Source organism: Myxocyprinus asiaticus, chromosome 33 (genome assembly GCF_019703515.2).
Source record: "Myxocyprinus asiaticus isolate MX2 ecotype Aquarium Trade chromosome 33, UBuf_Myxa_2, whole genome shotgun sequence".
In the NCBI taxonomy this organism is placed as follows: Eukaryota; Metazoa; Chordata; class Actinopteri; order Cypriniformes; family Catostomidae; genus Myxocyprinus; species Myxocyprinus asiaticus.
In genome coordinates, this window is record NC_059376.1 from 5,985,911 (window position 1) to 6,007,521 (window position 21,611).

Genomic DNA, 21,611 nt, shown 5'->3' on the forward strand with positions numbered 1-21,611 from the left:
AGAAAAAAACAGCATATGAATCCAAATGAACTTGTATTTATACTAAAGTAATACAAAAATTACTACAAAAGATTTAAAAGTGAGTAGTTTTTCGAGATTTATGATTATACTGTAAATCACTTTCATGAATCAGTCCCCAAATGTACTCATCATACTTCAAGGCGTCCACAAGGTCTTGATGCTGTTGTAATCCTCTTTGAGGTGCACCGAGTGAGCCAGGGGAAGAGACGGGTACTTGTTACCATTATAGAGCAGCATGGCTTTGAGGCTCCTGGATGAGCTGTCAATGAAGAGGCACCACTCATTCTAGTTACAGGCGATTCCGATTGCCTCGAATAGACTGGTCACATTGTGGTGGAAGCAGAGCCCATCTTGACAGGTGAAGAAGCTGGAAAAAGGTTGGTGACGCTTCCTCTAATCTGCGACTTGCACACTTTCAACAAGTTCCAATACTTGAGCCTAGACGTCAAAAGCTTGGCATTGGACTTGGTGAGACCAAGATCTCTAGTCAAGTCGTTGAGGTCTTTTTGGTTGGGGTAGTATGGGTTTCTCTCCTCAGCTCCACCTCTGAAATTGTCATCTGGATCTACAACGTCTTCCTTGCTCTCTGACTTGCTGTTCTCTTCTAAAGACGCTGCTCTCTCTCCGGAGGAGTGGGGTGCTCATGGCAGTGTGGCACCGGAGCGATGGATGAAGGAAGGTCCGGATACGTGATAGCAGGTGCATTCTTGCAGTCTGACGTTTGGTAGTGTCCACCATGCAGAAGTAGCAGTTGCTCGAGTGGTCAGCGGGTTCCCGCAAAATTCTTGGGATAGCGAGCTTCATGGCTCTCTTTTCGCCTCTGTACCGTCCTACAAAAATACATTTATTTCAACCATGACTAATGTGTAAGAGATTCTCGCAACATTTTTCATATATGATATATTTTTTCAATAACATTGAAAATTGTAAAACATTTTAAAATGAAAAACTTTTACAATTTTAAAAATTAACACATTTTATAACATAAAATTCCGAGCAACAATTGTCCATCTTACCTTCCAGAGTTTTTTTGCAGTGCTCGCAGGTGAAATGAGGTGCCCAGGATTTGTCTTGATCCCCGACAGGCATGCCGAAATATGCCGTGTAGGCCTCACACTTCTTAGCAGATGCTTCCACAGAGTACTTTTTCGCTCTTACCTTGATAAATTGGCCGCAGACATAGCAAAATGCGTCTGCCGGATGCTTGCAGCCTCTTGATGCCATCTCAGAAAAATGCAGATATATATCCACTTAGGCAGCTGGAACTAAACTTAACTGGTGGGCTTAAGGCCCCTGTATTTATACTACTATTTATATAACTGGAAAGTTCTAGAAAGTTTACTCAGCACTGAATCTATCTGGAATGTTCTGGAAAATAGGTACATTTCAAAATATCACTGTCCTGGTCATAAAAAGCAAAGATGGTGGGGAATAATAGCCATTTTCTATACTTTTGAGGCATAAGCAATTAGGAAATAACACTTACTACCCAGGAACCAAAAAAACAAAACAAATAAAAAACAATTTGTTACATGATGTAATATTAAAAAGAGGTTCTGAGATGAAAGGAAACACCTCTTTTAGGAGATTAGAGGGTATGGGATATAGCAAACATGTTGTTACATTTGATGCTTTAATATGTTTCGTTTTTCTTTTTTTTTTTAGCTCCTCCTGACCTATGATAGCAAAGTACTGAAGTTGCTCTTAGAGGATACCTACTATTTTTTTTTTTTTTTTCAACTATGCCCCCATCTTTTTTAATCATATAGATTAACAATGGAAATTAGCCATTGGCTTTATTATGTTTATCTTCAGTGGTTTTTTTAATTGAATGGATGGTGTTTATATTATCATTCTTGTACATTTTGTTAAGCTTGTCATATAAATCAAATAATAAAAAAAAGAATCAGTTCTTTGGGGCTCAATTATAATATTGGTAAAGTTTTTTGGGCAAAAAAAAAAAAAAAGTCATATATTATTAAAACATATAATTTTCCACCCTCATTCTGACCTTCTGTCAGAAATGCTTGGTATTAATGCTGCTTCCCCATTGAGGCTGGACAGCAGACTGTGGTAGTTGGCCCTCTGCTCTTGACTGATCTGCTCTTTCTACTTGCCATCTCACTGCTACTGGGCAGGCTGTAGAATTGTTAAAGTGAAGTAGTCATTGATGTGTTGCTGTGAAGGCAGTCAGATACAAATGTCTACCACATTGTGACATAGGGGTGGGCGATTATACCGGTAGACACAAACCGGTAGAAATTTGGCAACTGCTATACAATTTTGGATTGTCGTCTGAATCGAGGTTTTGCAAAATCGGCACCGCATGGCAAGAAATGTGCAATTAATTCTACTACACGTATGTGCCATGGTGCACATTCGGTCGGAGAATGGAAGAGGAATATTAATATATACGTGTAAAATTCATTCATTCAAATATGTAAATACGAGTGTTTATCTTTATCAACACAAGTAGTATTTCATTTTAAATGTTTAATAGAATAACATAATATCATCATGAAAATAGAACAAATGACGGCTCTGAAAATATCCTAGTCATGATTACACACAGGCGAGGTCCAGGTAAACTCAAATCATGAGATTCATCCGCACAGAAGAGCAGTGACGAAACACAGCTCACGTGAAGTGTTCTTCCACATATTTCTTGCAATTTAAAGTTTCAACCACAGATGTCGCTAGAGAGCACAAAATTCCATAGTGCAGCTTTAATGCTTGGTTAATATTAATTTCTAACATATACCAATATATATATATTTGTTAAAAAAAAGTTGTATGTTAATATTGGTTAGCATTATGAATTCATTATGAACTAACATGAACAATTATACTGTATTTCATAATTAACAATAAAGCTTCACTATGAAACTTTGTGCTTTTTAGCGACATCTTTGGTAAAACTATAATTACAAGAAATTTTTGGAAGAACACTTCACATGAGCTGTGTTTTTCACTGTTTTTCTGCGTGGATAAATCTCATGATTTGAGTTTACCTAGACCTCGCCTGTGTGTTATCATTGTGTGTGATTGTTGTAAAAAGACAGATGATATTCTAAAAGGACATAAAAGGGATAGTTCACCCAAAAATGAAAATTCTCATGATTTACTGACCCTCATGCCGTCCCAGATGTGTATGACTTACTTTCTTCTGCAGAACACAAATGAAGATATTTAGAATAATATTTCAGCTCTGTAGGTCCAATTGAATGCAATAATGCAAGTGAATGGGTGCCAAAATTTTCATAAATTAAAAGTTATCCATATGACTCCAGTGGTTAAATCCATGTGTTCAGACATGATATGATAGGTGTGGGTGAGAAACAGATCAATATATATATATATTTGTTTTTTGATTTTTCCCCTTTTTCACCCAATTTGGAATGCCCAATTCCCAATGTGCTTTTAAGTCCTCGTGGTCGCGTAGTGATTCGCCTCAATCCGGGTGGCGGAGGACGAATCCCAGCTGCCTCCGCATCTGAGACCGTCAACCCACGCATATTATCACGTGGCTTGAGTGCGTTGCCACGGAGGCATAGCGCGTGTGGAGGCTTCACGCCATATACCGCGGCATCCACGCTCAACTCACCACGTGCCCCATCGAGAATGAACCACATTATTGCGACCACGGAGAGGTTACCCCATGTGACTGTACCCTCTCAGGCCCCCGAAACAGATCAATATTTAAGTAATTTTCTGTCATAAATTCCTTGCCCATTATGGGGCAAAATGCAAGAAGGATGTGAATCACCAAAAACAGAAGAAGGAGAATGAGAAAGTGAAACTGAAGTGGAGATTGACTGAGCAGGGAGGAGAATTTATAGGAAAAAAAGGACTTAAATATTGATCTGTTTCTCACCCACACCTATCAAATCGCATCGGAATATATGGATTACCACCAGAGTCATCTGGCGTACTTTTATTTTGCCCGTATGTGGAATTTGGTGCTTCTAAATTTTTGCACCCATTTACTTGCATTGTATGGACCTAAAGAGCTGAGAAATGCTTCAAAAAATCTTTGATTGTGTTCAGCAGAGGAAAGAAAGTCATACACATCTGAGATGGCATGAAGGTGAGTAAATGATGAGAGACTTCTCATTTTTGGGTGAACTAACCCTTTAAGTGATAGCTTGTGCATTTCTGCGACTGGGGCAAAAGAAATGAGAAAACAGTGGCACACACACACACTTAGGGAACCTGGAAACTACAGCAATGTTATAAAAACTCAGAAGTCATAAATATTAGTAAAAATGTTACAATAACTTCACCGGACAATGTAGATACATCGCGATCAGTTAACACACGAGTATTGTTTGATTCATACGAGCATGACAATCAATATAAGCTTTAACAATCCTACCAGACAACATATGAGAACACTGCTGAGATGCTGTTCTGAACTGTGTGTGACTGACTGAACTGAGCAGTGTAGTTTCCCTAGCCGGAGCATATGACAGCCGGTACTTATTTTCTGTGTTTACAGACATGACGTATTAACTTAAAGATGAACTACATAAGCCTGTGATTTTGCGCCAAATATGACCCAACAGCTCAAAATACAAATCATTTTTATAAGTTTACCATAGTGAATCAGGGTAAGATAAGGACATTGTTTGAACACTGTTTTTTATGTAATGTTTAACCAAAAAGTCTTCCATAGTGCAGCTTTAACGACGATTAATATATGCCGTAAAAAAAAAGTTTATTGTTAGTTCTTCAAAACTAATGTAGCTAACTCATATTCATGAATACAACCTTACTGTAAATTTACCAATATTTGTATCTCAAAACAAATGTTTTTTACTTGTCAAATGTAATGACTATTGAATGGCTACTGTACATTTCAAAATTTTACTAGTAAAATGAAAAATGTTACTAGTAATAATTAGAATAGACACTAGTGTCTAAAAAGTTAGTACTAATATCTATTAAATAAGTACTAGTAAAACTGGAACAGATACTAGTAACTACTGGAATAAGTACTAGTGTCCAATGAATAGTTAGAAATACAATTATAATAGTCACTATTGGAAAATATTGTTCATGATAACTAATGCATTTACTTTTGTAATTAACATTTTATTGATTCATGTGCTATGACAGTGAAAAAAACTCAACACACATATAATGAATCAACATTTTACATTTAAACCCTACTAATACAATCCCACCCTGACCCCTAACGAACACCCCTGTGGTCCCACATAACACACAATCCAAAAAAATTAAATATATATATTTATACATACACACACACACACACACACACACACACACACACACATATATATATATATATATATATATATACACATACACATACATACACAGATACATATACATACACTTACATAAAATAAAATATATTATATATATATATATATATATATATACACAAATAAATAAAATAATAAACATACATGATTAAACTACACTCTCCACATCCTCTCCCCGAGATTCCCCCCAAAAAACTAAATATTTGCCCCATTTTTTAGCAAATAAGACCCTCAACCCCAGCCTTCTACTTTCCGCCTCTTCAAATGCAGCTACCCTCCCCATTTCCACACACCACTCCGAAAAAGAGGGTGCTCCATTTGACTTCCAACCCCTTAAAATTACTTGCCTGCCGATCATGAGACTGGTCATAACCCAGTTTTTTATATGATTGTCCCCTAAATGCATGACCGCTCTATCACCCAAAATACAGAGTCTGGGACAAAGCAAAACCTGAGTGTTCAAAACGTCGCACAAATACCTCTGAACCCTCAACCAAAACTCCTGGATCTTAACACACCCCCAAAAGACATGGGTAGTGTCTGCAACTTCTGACTGGCATCGCCAGCAAGTGGGTGTGTCCTTAAGACCAAGCCTATATAATCTAGAGGGGGTCCAATAAAATCTATGTAAAATCTTAAATTGTGTAAGGCGAACCCTTGCATCTCTAGATACAGACTTGACATTTTTAAGAATCTTAATCCACACTCCATCCTTCAATACCAAATTCAAATCTTTTTCCCATACTCTCTTGAGAGAAGTCAAGGCTCCATCCCCCAGACACTGAATTAGTAGGGAGTAATACACTGATTCTTCATGGCCTTTTCCAAAAGCAGCAATCACCTCTCCCAAAGCACTTGCCGCCTTGGGGGGAGCGTGCCACTCCCAAAGAGTAGGTGGCGAAGCTGTAAATACTTATAAAACTGAGATCTGGGAATGCCAAAATGTTGAACCAAATTTTCAAAAGATCTCAATACTCCACCCTCATATAGGTCACCAAGTGCATTAACCCCCCTCACAATCCAATCTGACCAACAAAAAGGGGACTCATTAATACATAGTTTAGGGTTCTGCCATATGCTCGAGGCAACATTTAAATAAATATCAGAATTAAACACTCTGGACACTTTTGTCCATATAGAGTGCAAATGCAAAATAACGGGATGCAACTTAACCACTCCGGCTAGTTTAATCGAAAGGCTATGCAGTGGCGAGATAGGGGCAAGAACTTCCTTTTCAATACAAAACCAGGGAGGGGCTCTCTCAGGTGGAAGTGACCAATGAGCCAAATGTGTAAGACCGAACGCATAATAATAAAACAAAATCCTCGGAAGGCCTAGCCCTCCTCTGTCAATTGGCCTATGTAACTGGGGCGTTTACCATTTCAAATAAAGGACTTCGCTATGCTATCAAATTGCTTGAAATAAGAGAGGGGGACATCTACAGGGAGAGACTGAAGCAGGTAGTTGAATTTTGGAATACAATTCATTTTAATAACATTAACCTTCCCAATCATCGATAAATGTAATGAAGCCCACCTGCTGACATCGCTCGAAAACCTTTTTATTAAAGGGTCAAAATTAACTAAATCAGACAAATTTGCTGGGAGTAAAATCCCCAAATAATTAATGCCCTGTTTGGGCCACTGGAAGGCACCCGGCTGGAAAGCCGTTTCTGGCCAGTATGCTGTCAGCGCCAAAGCTTCGGATTTAGACCAATTGACTTTGTATCCTGAGAACTTGGAAAAGGAATTAATAATTCTGTGGAGGCAAGGCATAGATCTAGTAGGTTCAGAGACAAATAATAAAATATCATCTGCGTAAAGCAGAAGCTTATGCGCCGCACCTCCCGCTGTCACCCCTAGAAAATCATCCTCTTTTCTTATTGCAGCTGCTAATGGTTCCAGGGCAAGACAGAACAATAATGGGGAAAGAGGGCAACCCTGTCGAGTGCCCCTATCTAGAGTAAGATAATCTGAAATTAATCCATTTGTTTGTACCGCTGCTACAGGGTGTTTATAAAGTAACTTAATCCAACCAATAAATGTACTCCCGAACCCATACATTTCCAAAATCTTAAAAAGATAATCCCATTCTACCATATCAAACGCCTTTTCGGCGTCAAGTGAGATGGCAGCGACCGGAGATTGTTCATTCGCCACTGACCACATGATATTGACGAGACGCCTGATGTTATCAGAAGAGCTACAGCCCCGAATAAATCCCACCTGATCTATATGTATAAGAGATGTCATAACCTTACTTAATCGGTTAGCCAAAACGTTTGACAATATTTTTACATCTAGTTAGATCAGGGAGATTGGACGGTAACTTTTACACTCACTTGGATCTTTGTCCTTTTTAAAAATCAGACTGATCCAGGCTTGTGTCATGGTTGGAGGAAGTTATCCCTTCTTTAATGATTCAGTATAAACTTCTAACAAAAGTGGGGCCAATTCTGTAGCATAGGATCTAAAAAATTCTGCGGCAAAACCATCTGGCCCCGGAGCCTTGCCAGTAGGTAGGGACTTAATTACCTCGTTAAGCTCCTCCAAGGTTATCTCAGAATCAAGAGAGTTTTTTTGCTCAGTCGTCAGTTTAGGAAGATCTAATGGTTCCACAAAGTTTCTAATATCTTCATCATTAGATGAAGACATGGAACTATAAAGATCAATATAGAATTCTTTAAAGGCATTATTAATATCAATGGCTGAGGTAAATATTTCACCACCAGCAGATTTCACTGAGGGAATGATAGAAAGAGACTCTCTCTGCTTTATATATCTAGCCAAAAGCTTCCCTGCTTTGTCACCCGACTCAAAGTATGACTGTCTTGCCCTGAATAACCAAAACTCCACTTTCCGCGACAAAATAGTCTATCTATATTTCAATCGGGTTAATTCTCTGAGGCCATCAGATGACATTCTGCGCTTCAGCTCTGCCTCAGCACTTTTAATATTTCCTTCCAACTCCACAAGTTCTTGTGCTTTGGATTTTTTGATGAATGAGGCATACTGTATGATCCGGCCCCTAAGAACCGCCTTAAGTGCCTCCCAAGCCACGCCCACAGAGGATACTGAGGACCAGTTGGTCTCCATATAAACATTGATTTCAGTCTTTAACATTTGTTGGAAATCAGGATTTTGTAAAAGGGATACATTAAGGCTCCAACTATATGATTTCTTTTTCTCTATATGTGGCATCACCTCTAAACTCACCAGGGCGTGATCTGAGACTAAAATGTTTCCAATTGAGCAATCAACAACAGATGAAATGAGGGATTTGGATATCCAAAAAAAAATCTATTCTAGAATAAATCTTATGGACTGATGAAATAAATTTATAGTCCCTACCGGATGGGTTCAAAAGTCTCCAAATATCCGAAAGACCAAGATTTTTACACATCCTGTGAAGCGTCAGTGTTGCTCTAGGGGGCTTACACACTTTTGCTTCACTGTGATCAAGGACTGAGTCCATCAAAAGATTAAAGTCTCCTCCCAATATTATATCATGAGGGGTGCCAGCGGTTTGCAACATCCCTTCAAGATCTATAAAAAAAGCCTTGATCATCAACGTTAGGTGCGTAAATATTATCCAAAATCAGACTTTGCCCTTGAATTTCAGCTAAAACAATAATTACTCTTCCTAATTTATCTTTAATCTGTTTGAGAAATTTGAATTGTAAATGTTTATTTACCAGTATAATGACTCCCTTGCTCTTACTTGAGCCAAAACTAAAGAAAACATGTCCACCCCATATCTTCCCAAATTTTTCAGCTTCCTGCGGGGAGAGATGTGTTTCTTGAAGAAACACTATATCATATTTCTTACGTTTAAGAAAAGTAATAACCTTCCTTCTTTTTATGGGGTGCCCCAACCCATTCACATTCCATGTGGAGAGAGACAACTTATTCATATTAACATTTGACATATTGATATAATAAAAATAAAAAATAGTGTGTGAAAAACAAAATTATGAAGACCACATTCCCCATTAGTGAAACAATCAACCCCCGAACATCCCCCCAAACAAAACAAACAGAAAAAAGAAAAACGTGCGCATTAACCCCGCGCACGACAGCGCCAACCGGCGACAATCCCTTTAAACTCAAAAGGTCCATGAACGCACACGAGTCCCTACGACAACTTTGCCATCGGATTGCTCAATTTTGCCTCACAAATTTGTGAGGCAAAATTACATAACAGAAAATACTTTGTGAAAAAAACCCAGTTAATAGGAAGAATGAGCACAAAAAATGTGTAGATACATTCACAGAACTGTCTCAAGGATGTGATCTTCCACAAAACAAATTCCAGCTGATATAAAACCGTTCAGATTCCTCGGACAGACAAACGAATGTTCCGTGAGTTCAGCGGATGACGTAATCATTCAAATGTCCCGTAAAAAAAATAAAAAAATAAAAAACTCAAAACAAACTCCAGCCAGCAGGAGGAATAAGCACGAAGAATGAACAGATTAATCCACAGCTGTTCCAAAGGAGTGTTTTTCAACAGAACATGCTCCAGCCGCTAGGCGGAACCAATACAAAAAGAAACAAAACCGGCATCCCGGTTCCCCGGATGGTCGAGTCAATTCACTCGGAGGCTGCATAAAAGTATATACCATGACTTACATAATCAGCTTTATAAAAGACATCCTTTGTGTGAGCATGTAAATATTTTGTGGTCATCCGTAGTGTCCACTCTCAAACTGGCCGGGAACTTCAATGCAAATGTAATCTTCCATCAATGCAAAAGTTTCTTTAAGGAAAAGTGTTATTCATAAAACAAGCTCCAGCCACACGGTGGAGCCAACGTAAAAAACCCAAAATGTCGCCCAGCTTCCTCAAGAGTTAGGTACAGCGAGTTAGGCCCACTCACATGAGAAACATCCAATGATTTACTCAGCCATTGATTCTATAAAAGACATTGCCAGATTTGGACATGTGAATACTTTGCGACCGTTTTTCGTTTCTATTCTCAGTTTGGCAGGAAACATCAGAGCAAACGAGATCTTTTTCTGATGTAAGAGTTTCTTACATTCCTTGAACCAATCGCGTTTCTCTCTTGTCGAACTCGCAAATTCTGGGAACAAGAAAACATTATGGTTCTTCCAAGAAAGCTTCCCTTTGCTCCTCGCCTGGCGCAACACAAGATCTTTATCGGATGATCTCAGAAATCTGGCCAGAATCGATCTGGGCCTATCTCCCTCAGCAGATCTGTGAGCTGGCACTCTGTGAGCTTGCTCGATTTCCAGCTTGTGGCCTGTTATGTCGAGCAGACTTGGGAAGAGCTCGTCCAGGAATTTCACCATATCTCTGCCCTCCTCATGCTCAGGAATTCCAACAATTCGAACGTTATTCCTGCGGTTTCTATTTTCAAGATCTTCAAGCTTTTCAAGGAGATGTTCCAAATCAACTTTGGTCGCGGGCGGATTAGCGGATAATTCCCTCTCCGAAGATTCCAGAAAATCGATTCGTTTTTCAACATCAGACACTCTTGTACCTAACTCAGAGAATTTTATTTCCATCGCCGTGATCGATTGACGTATTACAGCGAGATCCTCCAAGTCAGCAAGAATCTTCGTCAACATCATCGACATGTTGGACAACTGACGCTGGATCTCTTCTCTCGCCGCACCATCCAAATCGAGTCCCCGGTCTGTAGGCCTGTCGGGGCTTTCATCCTGAACAAGTAAGTGTCTTTTAATATCTCCAGAGCCCGAGGATTTTGACTTCTTTGCCATGTTTTGCAACAAAGGACAAATGTGTAACTGGGTGTATCAAATTTCACCAGATTATAACATGAGAATAATCAAAAATTCAGCAAAGTGCGCAGAGCTCGTCGCTCACACGTCTGCTCCTTGCATGGCGTCCATTTTCCAACTAATGCATTTACTAATGTTGACAAATAGAACCTTAGTAGTTACTCCTCAGAAGTGAATAGTTTATATCTAAACCACATATCCCCATACAATTCTATGGCAAAGATGTGCAGTTTGAGACCAGTAACAATGGAATAGTTTCTTCTTATTACTGGAATTGTGACTAGTAGCAAATGAATAAGTGCAAGGATCTAATAAATAATTACTAAAAATTGAAAAAGATACTAGTCAGTATTCGTATACTTGCTTGTAACTAAAAATAAAATAGATACTTGTAAGCATAAAGGAATTAATGTCAAAAGTGTTTGCCATACTGTATCTACACCAACAGACACAAAGGCTGTTCCAAAAGGTAAGCAGTATAGTTAAGCATTATTATGGTACATTCTTAGCAGGGACTAAAAACGGTTCAAGGAACGAAAACAGAAACTGAAAACAAACATAATTTTTAGCAGAACGTAACCGAAAACCGGAACAAAGTGATTTTCAGTTGTTCCGGATTGAAAACTTTATTTTTATAAGCTACTAACCGGTTATAACTGGTTAATTTTGTTCTGATAATTTTGTAATTAAACTAAAGTCCAAAGAGTTTATCACAGTAAATTTTTGTAACTACCATTTCATGTTGCCCGAAAAAATTAAACATGTGGCTTGATTCTGAAGGAAACTGCTGCATCACACAGTTCTTTGCCTAACTGCCTGTTGTGGATGTCGCATTCTCTGAATTATGACCTTTTCAACAACTATGTATAATTATTACTAAATATAAATTACTACATACTGTATACATGCACAGCTAATGTAGGTACAGGGAAAACATTATTAGAGGTAAAAAGTACATTTATCAGTTGTTTCCAAGTCTTCACTGAATTATTGTCAGATATGATGCATTAATACAGATTTGATGCTGCCGGGTTTCGACTAAGAAGCAGATCTGTAAAAAAAAATGTATACTTAACTGTTAAGTAACTGCTTGTTATGATTTCTATGCTGATAAATTCACCACACAGAAAAAAAAAAAGAAGTTTCTTATTTTCGGTTATGTTGGTGAGGCAAGTGGCTTATTTTGGGCTTGTTTTTCCAAACCGTGTTGCTTGTTTCTCTTGCAAGATCTGGGAACACTAAATTGGTATTTCACCCACCCCTTAGCGCAGAGTACTGTCGTTTTTAAAAGGACGTTATTGGGGGGCCTGGGTAGTTCAGCGTGTATTGACGCTGACTACCATCCCTGGAGTCGCGAGTTCGAATCCAGGGTGTGCTGAGTGACTCCAGCCAGGTCTCCTAAGCAACCAAATTGGTCCGGTTGCTAGTGAGGGTAGAGTCACATGGGGTAACCTCCTCGTGGTCGCGATTAGTGGTTTTTACTCTCAGTGGGATGCGTGGTAAGTTGTGCGTGGACCACGGAGAGTAGCATGAGCCTCCACATGCTGGGAGTCTCTGCGGTGATAAGATGTGTGGATTGACGGTCTCAGAAGTGGAGGCAACTGAGATTTGTCCTCCGCCACCCGGATTGAGGTGAGTAACCACGCCCCCACGAGGACCTACTAAGTAGTGGGAATTGGGCATACCATGTTGGGGAGAAAAGGGGATTAAATATAAAATAAAAATGTTATTTTATTTTGTTCTAACCGGTAACCTTTTGGAAAGGAGACTGCAGAATTTCTGAACCGGAACGAAAAAATACAGTTTTTGCTCAGAACAAACCGAAATTAAAAACATTTTGTTTTTATTTCCTGCTTCTAAGACACCTTCTTTTGGCCAAAATCTAAGGTAGGATCACCTGTGTACTAAGTGATTATTGAACATTCTGAATGTCTATCCCTTATAGCCTTGTTTTTATCTGTGAAAAACACTGAGAAGGGCTGTTTAATTTAACACTTAAATAGTTTATGGCTGACTTGAGGCATGTTTTATTTGTTGAAGAATCCGTAAAATTAATGGATTTTTATTGCCTCAACTATTCATATATATTTTAGTATGTTACATCTTTTATAATGCCCAGATGTAATTTCATACCTACTTTGTTGTGTTTTTACTGTAAGCAGTTGTGCGGTTCCCAAGGCCCCACATATTGCTGCCATTGTACTTTACAGGATGCCTCATAAAGACACTCTTGTATGTCGGGTTGAAGTGTGCACATGCATAACTCCTGCATAATTACCCATAAGTCTCCACTTTGCACAGCATTCCAGCTCTAAACATGTATCTCGAGTGACGCCTGTCTAACTTCTGTTATGATGTTTTTTGTGGATTTTCCACTTGACATACAGTACGTTGACATACCATTCCAGTGACTGATAGACTGTTCCCGTGTAAAGGTAGCCGTTTTTTCCTGTCACACTGTTAATGTATTTGTGTTAAGGCCCGTCTGCAGCCTACAAACCGTTTTTTAAGGCCCCATAAGTAATGTTTTCTCCAGGCAGCTGGGAAAGCACTTCATTTGGCCCCCAACAACCCCTAAAACCCATCTGTGCGGCGTCTCACATGCTTAATATCGGGGCCCCTTTGGTTACGACCTGCTGCCATGATATGCTCGGCTCGCTTTTGTCTGTCAGACAATGTACTGTTAGTCTCAAAGGGCCCATTTGTTTTAATGGTGTGCTGTTCCTACATGTAATATGATGGCATGACTTTTTGCAGTTTTTCACAGGCAGAGTTGGGTTGGCCAGTTATTTTATAGTGAAAACTTCCCAGTTGCGGATATAGACAGAAGCTCACTGAGGAGCAACTGACCTTTCACTTTCATTCATCGCTCTTGGTCCTTATGAAGTGTAATGTGCAGTGCAAGTGCTTTTCCAGGAATAATGGTTAAGGAACAAAACACTGGCATTTCAGTGTTGCGTGGAGTCCAGGAACAGTAGGATTGAATGTTGTGCAGTTTTACACCTGAATATTAAGAAAAAACAAACTAATCAAAACTAAATCAGACACACCCATTCTTATTTTTGTCGCATTACACACTCACTACAGCCACTTTTATTTTCCTTGACACTCTGAAATAAAATGTATTTTATTTACAAATACATGTGTGGATTGAATGCTATAAAACTGGGCTGTCAGTTGATATTTTTTTTAAATTAATTTATTACCTGAGATGCTGATTAATTAATCAAGTTAATCACAATTGAGTACATATATTTCTGAGAAAGCCATAAAAATAAAGAAAAATCAATATATTATAAAAGTGGCTTTAGAAGTCAATATTTTGTTTTATTTCCATATAACTGAACATAACATAGCGATATATTTTTCAATTGAGTTAGTCAGTCTGTCTGAGATAGACTTAAAGGGATAGTTCTCTCATCTTTAACTCACCCTCATGCCAACCCAGATGTGAATGACTTTTTTTCTTCTGCAGAACACAAACGAAGATTTTTTGATAATATCTCAGCTCTGTAGGTCCATACAATCCAAAATGCACATAAAATCAGCACAAAAGTAATCCATAAGACTCCAGTGGTTAAATCGATGTGTTTCTTGGTAATAATCTTGGATAATATGTGATAGGTGTGTGTGAGAAACAAATCAATATTTAAGTCTTTTACCATAAATTCTCCTACCTGCCCAGTAGGGGGCGATATGCACGAAGAATGCAAATCACCAAAAACAAAATAAGAACTTAAATATATAACTGTTTCTCACCCACACCTATCATATCACTTCAGAAGATATGGATTTAACCACTGGAATCTTATGGATTACTTTTATGCTGTTTATGTGCATTTTTTTAGCTTCAAAAGTTTGGCACCCATTCACTTGCATTATGAGGATCTACAGAGCTGAAATATTGTTCTAAAAATATTCATTTGTGTTCAGCAGAAGAAAGTCATACACATTTGGGATGGCGTGAGTAAATAATGAGATGATTTTCATTTTTGGGTGAACTATCCCTTTAAAGCTGTTCTTACAGGATGTGTCCGTCATCTCTATTTATGTTGGTGTATGTTCACATGTATGTATGTGTAATTTCTCTTGAATATTTTTCTTGATTTTTTTTTTTTTTTTTAAAGTACTTGCCCAATACTGACTGAAATTATTTTTTTTTATATGTTGTTTCTGAGAGCTCAGTAAGTAAACATTCAAAGCCCCTAGGTTTTGCATCACATTTAAGGGTCACATGTTACTAGGTTTTAGCATCTTGCACCATAAATTGTGTAATTTTAGGGCACTGTGTGAAGTTAAATGTAGTTTAATACTTTGAAAAACACATCTTGATGCCCATTTATTCTGAGTTGTACTCCCTCCAGCTGTCTGAACAATAGAACATGTTCTGCTGTGTGATCCTCCTTTACACATTTTTTGCTGCCTACTCTTAGTAAGTTTGGTTCTCTTTCTAGCATTCGTTCAGTAGCTCACTATGGGAAAACGCCTTGGGTGTGATCGACCATTGAAGCAATTAATAACATGTAGTGTTGGGAACCGAGAACCAATTTGTTCAGAACCGGTTCCAATCTTAAAAAAAATAAATAAATAAATACCGGAATCGTATGATCTTCATGACTTTCGGTTCTGTGCAGTTTTCCGATGTGGATGGAACACTGAACTAAAATACTCTGACAGTGATCCAGCCACGCATTTCAGCAGCAGCACTGCTCTCTACTGGGTCTACACACAGTTTTGATCTCCCCCCTCCTGCATGTGTGCTTGTGGGGCCATGATTTCAGCCAAGGACTCATCCCCCCTGTGCATCACCTTTCTTGGGGGTCAAACATGCCCAGGTAGCCTAAGCTAACCCCAAGTGCAGCCCGCACTGCACTAAGTTCCTGTCAAGGGAGTAGTCAGGGGCTCCCCTTCCCCAAAGCCGGTGGATCTCGATCTGATTGAGATGTGACGAAAGGCAGTGGCTAAGCTGTCTATTGACAGACCAACTCAACAGATGGAACAGGGTGCAGAGAGGGATTTGTGGTGGGAAGAGACTGCCGGCACATCTCACTCCCACCAAGCAACTAATTCCAGCTGTTCCTGCATGTGTGGTAGAGATGAAGGTTATGCCATGTACCTTTTTCCCATTAAGTGTCTGTTAAGGGTACATTTCCTGCATTTCCACAACATGCAGTAAGTTGGGATGTTAAGCCACTGGTAAGCCACCGGCATACGACTTGCCGGGTCACGTTTTCTTCCACAAGCAACCTCTCTGCCAGGGAAAATTGATAATTTTTCTGTGTTTGTTTTCTCAAATCAAGTCCTCTGCTTTTTCAGTGTGGGCTTTGAATGCCACTTCACTCTTGACAGCTTACCAAGCCGAACTGCCGGAAGAAATGGAGAAGTATATTGGAGCTGAGACCTCGAATCCAGCAGTGTGAGAAGAAATCTACGTGATTGTGTGATTTGAACCTACATAACTCCAGAGGGGCAGTTCAAAGCTGCGGCTGCAGCATGGGTCTCTCAGTGGTGGGAGGGAGGCCATTATGGCAGGGATTATCATATCTCTCTGAAAAGGAGAAACTTGACTTTCTGAATCCCCCGTTGGAGCCTAAGGCTTTATTTGGGTCATCAGTCACAACCATTAGGCAGCAGTGCAATCTCCAAAAAAAGGAGGCAGGTAGGTAACTCCCTTGCAAGGTAACTGCACGCCCATTCCAACCGGCATTCCAGGGACCAGTTTATGGCAGGGCCCCTCTCTAACTGTCAGTGTGGAAGATGATGTACCTCACTGTGATTGGATCCTTGGTGAATGAACATAAACAAATGTTCAGCGACATCAGATAAGATGCTAGGACAACTGCCAGACACCTCTTACAGGGCAGAAAGGGGGACCTTCTGCCCCACCAGTCTCATTTCTAAGGTTTAGGCAAGAACTGCCATAAATTCCTTCAGGACCTCCCGGATGCAGCAGCAGTAAAGAGCCACAGAGATCTATTCTATAGGTTTGGAGGCCTTAAATTAATATAAACTGCAACGCATCCACTCCATCTTCATGCAAAGCACAGTTTATGTTAATGGTTATTGACTGTTAACACAACAGTTCATGGGACAGACCTATTAACAGATAAATGAATGCATGGACGATGATTTAACCGTTTCTTATCGTGTTTGTTCTCAATCTATTCCATACGATGCCTTTAATAATTTGAAAGAGGTTTGGTAAAGAAATAATGCATGGGTAAAACGTTAAAGACACTGTTTTAACACTGTACTTTATGCTATGCAAATGAGTTACATACTAGTGTACTGAAACAAAACTAGAGAGAAACAAAAAGATGAATATCAGATCTGCAATTCCTAATTATTTCCATGTAGACCATTTCAAGGACTATTCGTTGGTTTAAGGAAGTGACATCTTTGTCCTTTGAGAATTCCCTGAGAGTTGTCAAACTCATTCAAAATAGTAGCAGGAGGCGCTTCATTCATAGTGACTTTAACACGATTAACGTTATTAACGTTAACACGATAAAATGTCATTATTAAAATGTGGACCATGTTGTTTGGTGGCTGGAAGCTCTCTGGATGCCTGGAAAAATCTAACCTTTAATTGAAGCAAAACAATTGAAACGGGAAATATCTCTTTGTTAAATATTTTTCTCCAAAATGGATTGGCCATAATTATTGGAACCCTTTTATTCAATACTTATTGCAACCTCCCTTTGCCAAGATAACAGCTCTGTCTTCTCTTATAATGCCTAATGAGGTTGGAGAACACCTGGCAAGGGATCTGAGACCATTCCTCCATACAGAACCTCTACAGATCCTTCAAATTCAGAGGTCCATGTTGGTGGACCCACACATTTTCTATGGGGTTCAGGTCAGGGGACTGGGATGACCATGGCAGAACCTTGATTTTGTGGTCAGTGAACCATTTTTGTGTTGATTTTGATGTTTGTTTTGGATCATTGTCCTGCTGGAAGATCCAACCAGGGCTCATTGTAAGCTTTCTGGCAGAGGCAGCCAGGTTTAGATTTTTTATCTGTTGGTATATGATAGAGTTCGTGATGCCATGTATCCGAACAAGATGTCCGGGACCTCTGGCAGAAAAACAGCCCCACAACATTAAAGATCCAGCACCACATTTAACCATGGGCATTGAGTACTACTTCATCTCTTTGTGTGACCAAACCCATCTCTGGTGTTTGCTGCCAAAAAGCTCTTCTTTCTTTTTTTTTTCATCTGACCATAGAACCCGGTCACATTTGAAGTTCCAGTAGTGTCTGGCAAACTGAAGACGCTTGAGTTTGTTGTTGGATGAGAGCTTTAGACCCAACTAATTTCTGCAGTTCTCCAGCTGTTATCCTTGGAGATTCTTTGGCCACTTGAACCATCCTCCTTACTGTGCTTGGAGACAATATAGACACACATCCTTTTCCAGGGCTATTCTTAAGATTTCCAGTTGATTGGAAATTGATAATTATTGCCCTGATGGTGGAAATGGCCATTTTCAATGCTTTGGCTACTTTCTTATAGCCACTTTCCATTTTGTGAAGCTCAACAACCTTTTGCCACACATCAGAACTATATTCTTTAGTCTAACTCACTGTGATTGATGATTAAGGGGATTAAGGGAAAACTTAAAAGTCAATTAAAACTAAAACAAATGCTAAGACATATTTTTCATTACGCCTTAAGCTACTGGCTACAACGCAGGTAGCGTAATATTTAGAAACTGGTGCAGATAGTCTGAAAAATAATATTATCGAGCTTTTGAGCAACATCGAATAGGAAATATTAACTACTAATAAAATACTACGACAGATAATGACTAACAAAGCTACCTACAGTTTTGAACTGCATAGCGTTTCTGGTTATTAGCCTACAGTTGTGTAAAAATCTAATGCTTACTTGCAACAAATATTGTACAAATAATGATGTCACAATACTTCCAGCCTAACTTATGTAATGGAAAATTGCGATTTTTCTTAAAATATTTTACCAAATTTCTTCTGATGCTTCCATGAAGAATAATTTGGTTAACTTTTTCTTACGTTTTTATTTCCAGGAGAATATAACATACATTGATATACCTATTATAGGTATTTGATTGCCTGGTCCCCTAAGCAACCAAATTGGCCCAGTTGTTAGGGAGGGTAGAGTCACCTGGGGTAACCTCCTCGTGGTCGCTATAATGTGGTTCTCGCTCTCGTGGGGCGCGTGGTGAGTTGTGCGTGGATGCCACGGAGAATAGCGTGAAGTCTCCACATGCGCTATGTGTCCGTGGTAACGCGCTCAAGTCCATGATAAGATACGCAGATTGACTGTCTCAGACGTGGAGGCAACTGAGATTCATCCTCTGCCACCCGGATTGAGGCGTGTCACTACGCCACCATGAAGAAATAGAGTGCATTGGGAATTGGGCATTCCAAATTGGGGAGAAAATGGGAGAAAAAAAAAAACATATATAAAATATGGGCTAGCCTATTGGCACATCAAAAGAAAGCACAGGATCAGAGTCTTGACACATTTTGGAAGTTACAATTGTTTGAATATGCTGCCTAATGATGCTCGCTCATAATGTCTGTGTATATGTATGAAAATACTCACAAATGATCATTCTGTCTAATTAAATATGAATAAATAACATGCAAACAAAAAACTCTCTGATGCGTGTGCATTCTTGTGAACGCTAAATGTTGCAAGAAAGTGTTATCAAGCGTCTCCGTTGCAGGGTCCCTCCAGCAAATCTATGTTATGTTGAACTTGCGTTTGTTCTTCTATTACTACTACTTCTCTTTCTTCTTCTTCTGTTTTGTGGCAGTATGCAAAACAAGCTTAAAAATAATTGCTGCCAAACACTGAATGGTTGTGACATTGGGAGAAAGACCTTTGAGGCGTTCAAATCTGGCTTTTTGAAATTGTATGGTTATAGCGCCCGTTAGCGGTTTAGAGCTGCTAATGACTCATTCATGCGGTTTTCACGGTTTCAGAAAGCTTTTTTTTTTTTTTTTTGGTGATGTTGATTTGCTAATATAACTGGTCTGATCTGTTACCATATATAACCACACCTGTAAAGTCCACTGATTTCAGATTTACCCACCCCTGAATGTCATAGAAAACAAAGCAAACTATGGTTGGTGACTTTATAAGTCAGTCAGACCGTCTCCTCCAATCTATGGCCATGTCTTCATTAGTGTTTTCATTTAAAACGCATTGATTAGTATGTATGTAGCCTGTGTGGTCAGGTTTTGGCTAGAATTAACTGCAATGTGCACAGACTTTGTTGATAGTAAAACTAAATTCTCTTTCTTTCTGCTTGTCAGGGGTCAGCTGCACCAGCAGTGTTGTGAGGAGTGGACTCTGGTCAGCGAGGAGACTCAAGCCAAGATGGCACGCATGGCAGCAGCTGCCGCATGGGGACTGGGTGAGACAAAAAAATTTCATTTTGCGTAGGTTTGTACCAAAATTAGGTCAAATGAATTCAGTAAGTCTGTCACTAATAATTTTACCTTGCGGCTACTATTCCAACTAGCAATTTGGTTTAGGTTTAAATTTCAGCCTCTGTTTAACATCTGCTAATCACTGAAAAGACAAAACACTATAATCACATTTAGACATTAAAATCCCAGCTCAATAGGATCACCTTTTTTGTCTCGCAGTGATTCTGAAAATATCACAGTCCTGTCATATTGACTGACACAACTGTTGTCTAGTAGGTCATTTCTGCTGGAACTGAAAACAAAGGCTCTTCCCTTCCCACAATGAGCATCTGATTGTTGGCACTTGTTGTATGATTTCTCCTATTTCCAATGAGTTAGTACCCACAACAACAGAACTCAGTTTCAGTGGGATAATTCACCCAAAAATTTTAATTAATTATGAACCCAGTTCACTTTCTTTCATCCATGAAACAGGTAAAGTGATGTTTTGAGGATGTTTTATGTTCACATTGCTCTTTTCTATACAATAAAAGCTCATACTGTTCTGTGAATATGTGCATTTTGCAAAATTCTTCTGTGAAGTTAGTACACCCCTACATTTATCACGACATCTGCTACAAGTGTCTAAAATTACAATCAGGTCACCAGTTAGTAGAATCAAGTGCAACTTAGTAAAATATCATTAAAGAGGAAGACCACACCTTATATAAACCTCAATCAGTTGATCTGCTTTGGTCATAATTATTGAAGTACATAGTACCATCATGCCAAGATCAAATAGGCTGTTTGAGTCCGTCAGAAGGAATGTTTTAAGGCTTATGAGCCTGGAAAGGAATTTAAAGCCATTTTCATGCTATTTAAAATCCACCATTCCACTACGTAAATGAATCTACAGTGACTAACGACTGTCTGTTCCTCACACAAAGCCATCATTTGGGTCCAGAAGACTTCTATAGACTTCTATCTAAGTTGTACCTTGATTGAACAATGGTTGAATATTGAAAATGTGAAGTGTTCTTATTTACAGTATGTGGACCTGGGGCTGGTTGCACCAGCTATATGTAAGTTACAGCTTAGCCTAGTTGTGACGTAAATGAGCTCTAAGTCACAATT

The 21,611-nt window shown here is 39.1% G+C and overlaps 1 protein-coding gene across 2 annotated transcripts in view; it reads left to right on the top strand.

Annotated features, from left to right (window-relative positions):
• Positions 1-21,611, top strand: part of mtor (mechanistic target of rapamycin kinase) — a 317,851-nt gene that overhangs the window by 166,195 nt on the left and 130,045 nt on the right. For both annotated transcript variants that reach the window (XM_051670135.1, XM_051670136.1), the window contains exon 31: positions 20,382-20,482. In XM_051670135.1, the coding sequence (XP_051526095.1) occupies positions 20,382-20,482 (101 nt within the window). The remainder of the gene's footprint in view (positions 1-20,381; positions 20,483-21,611) is intronic.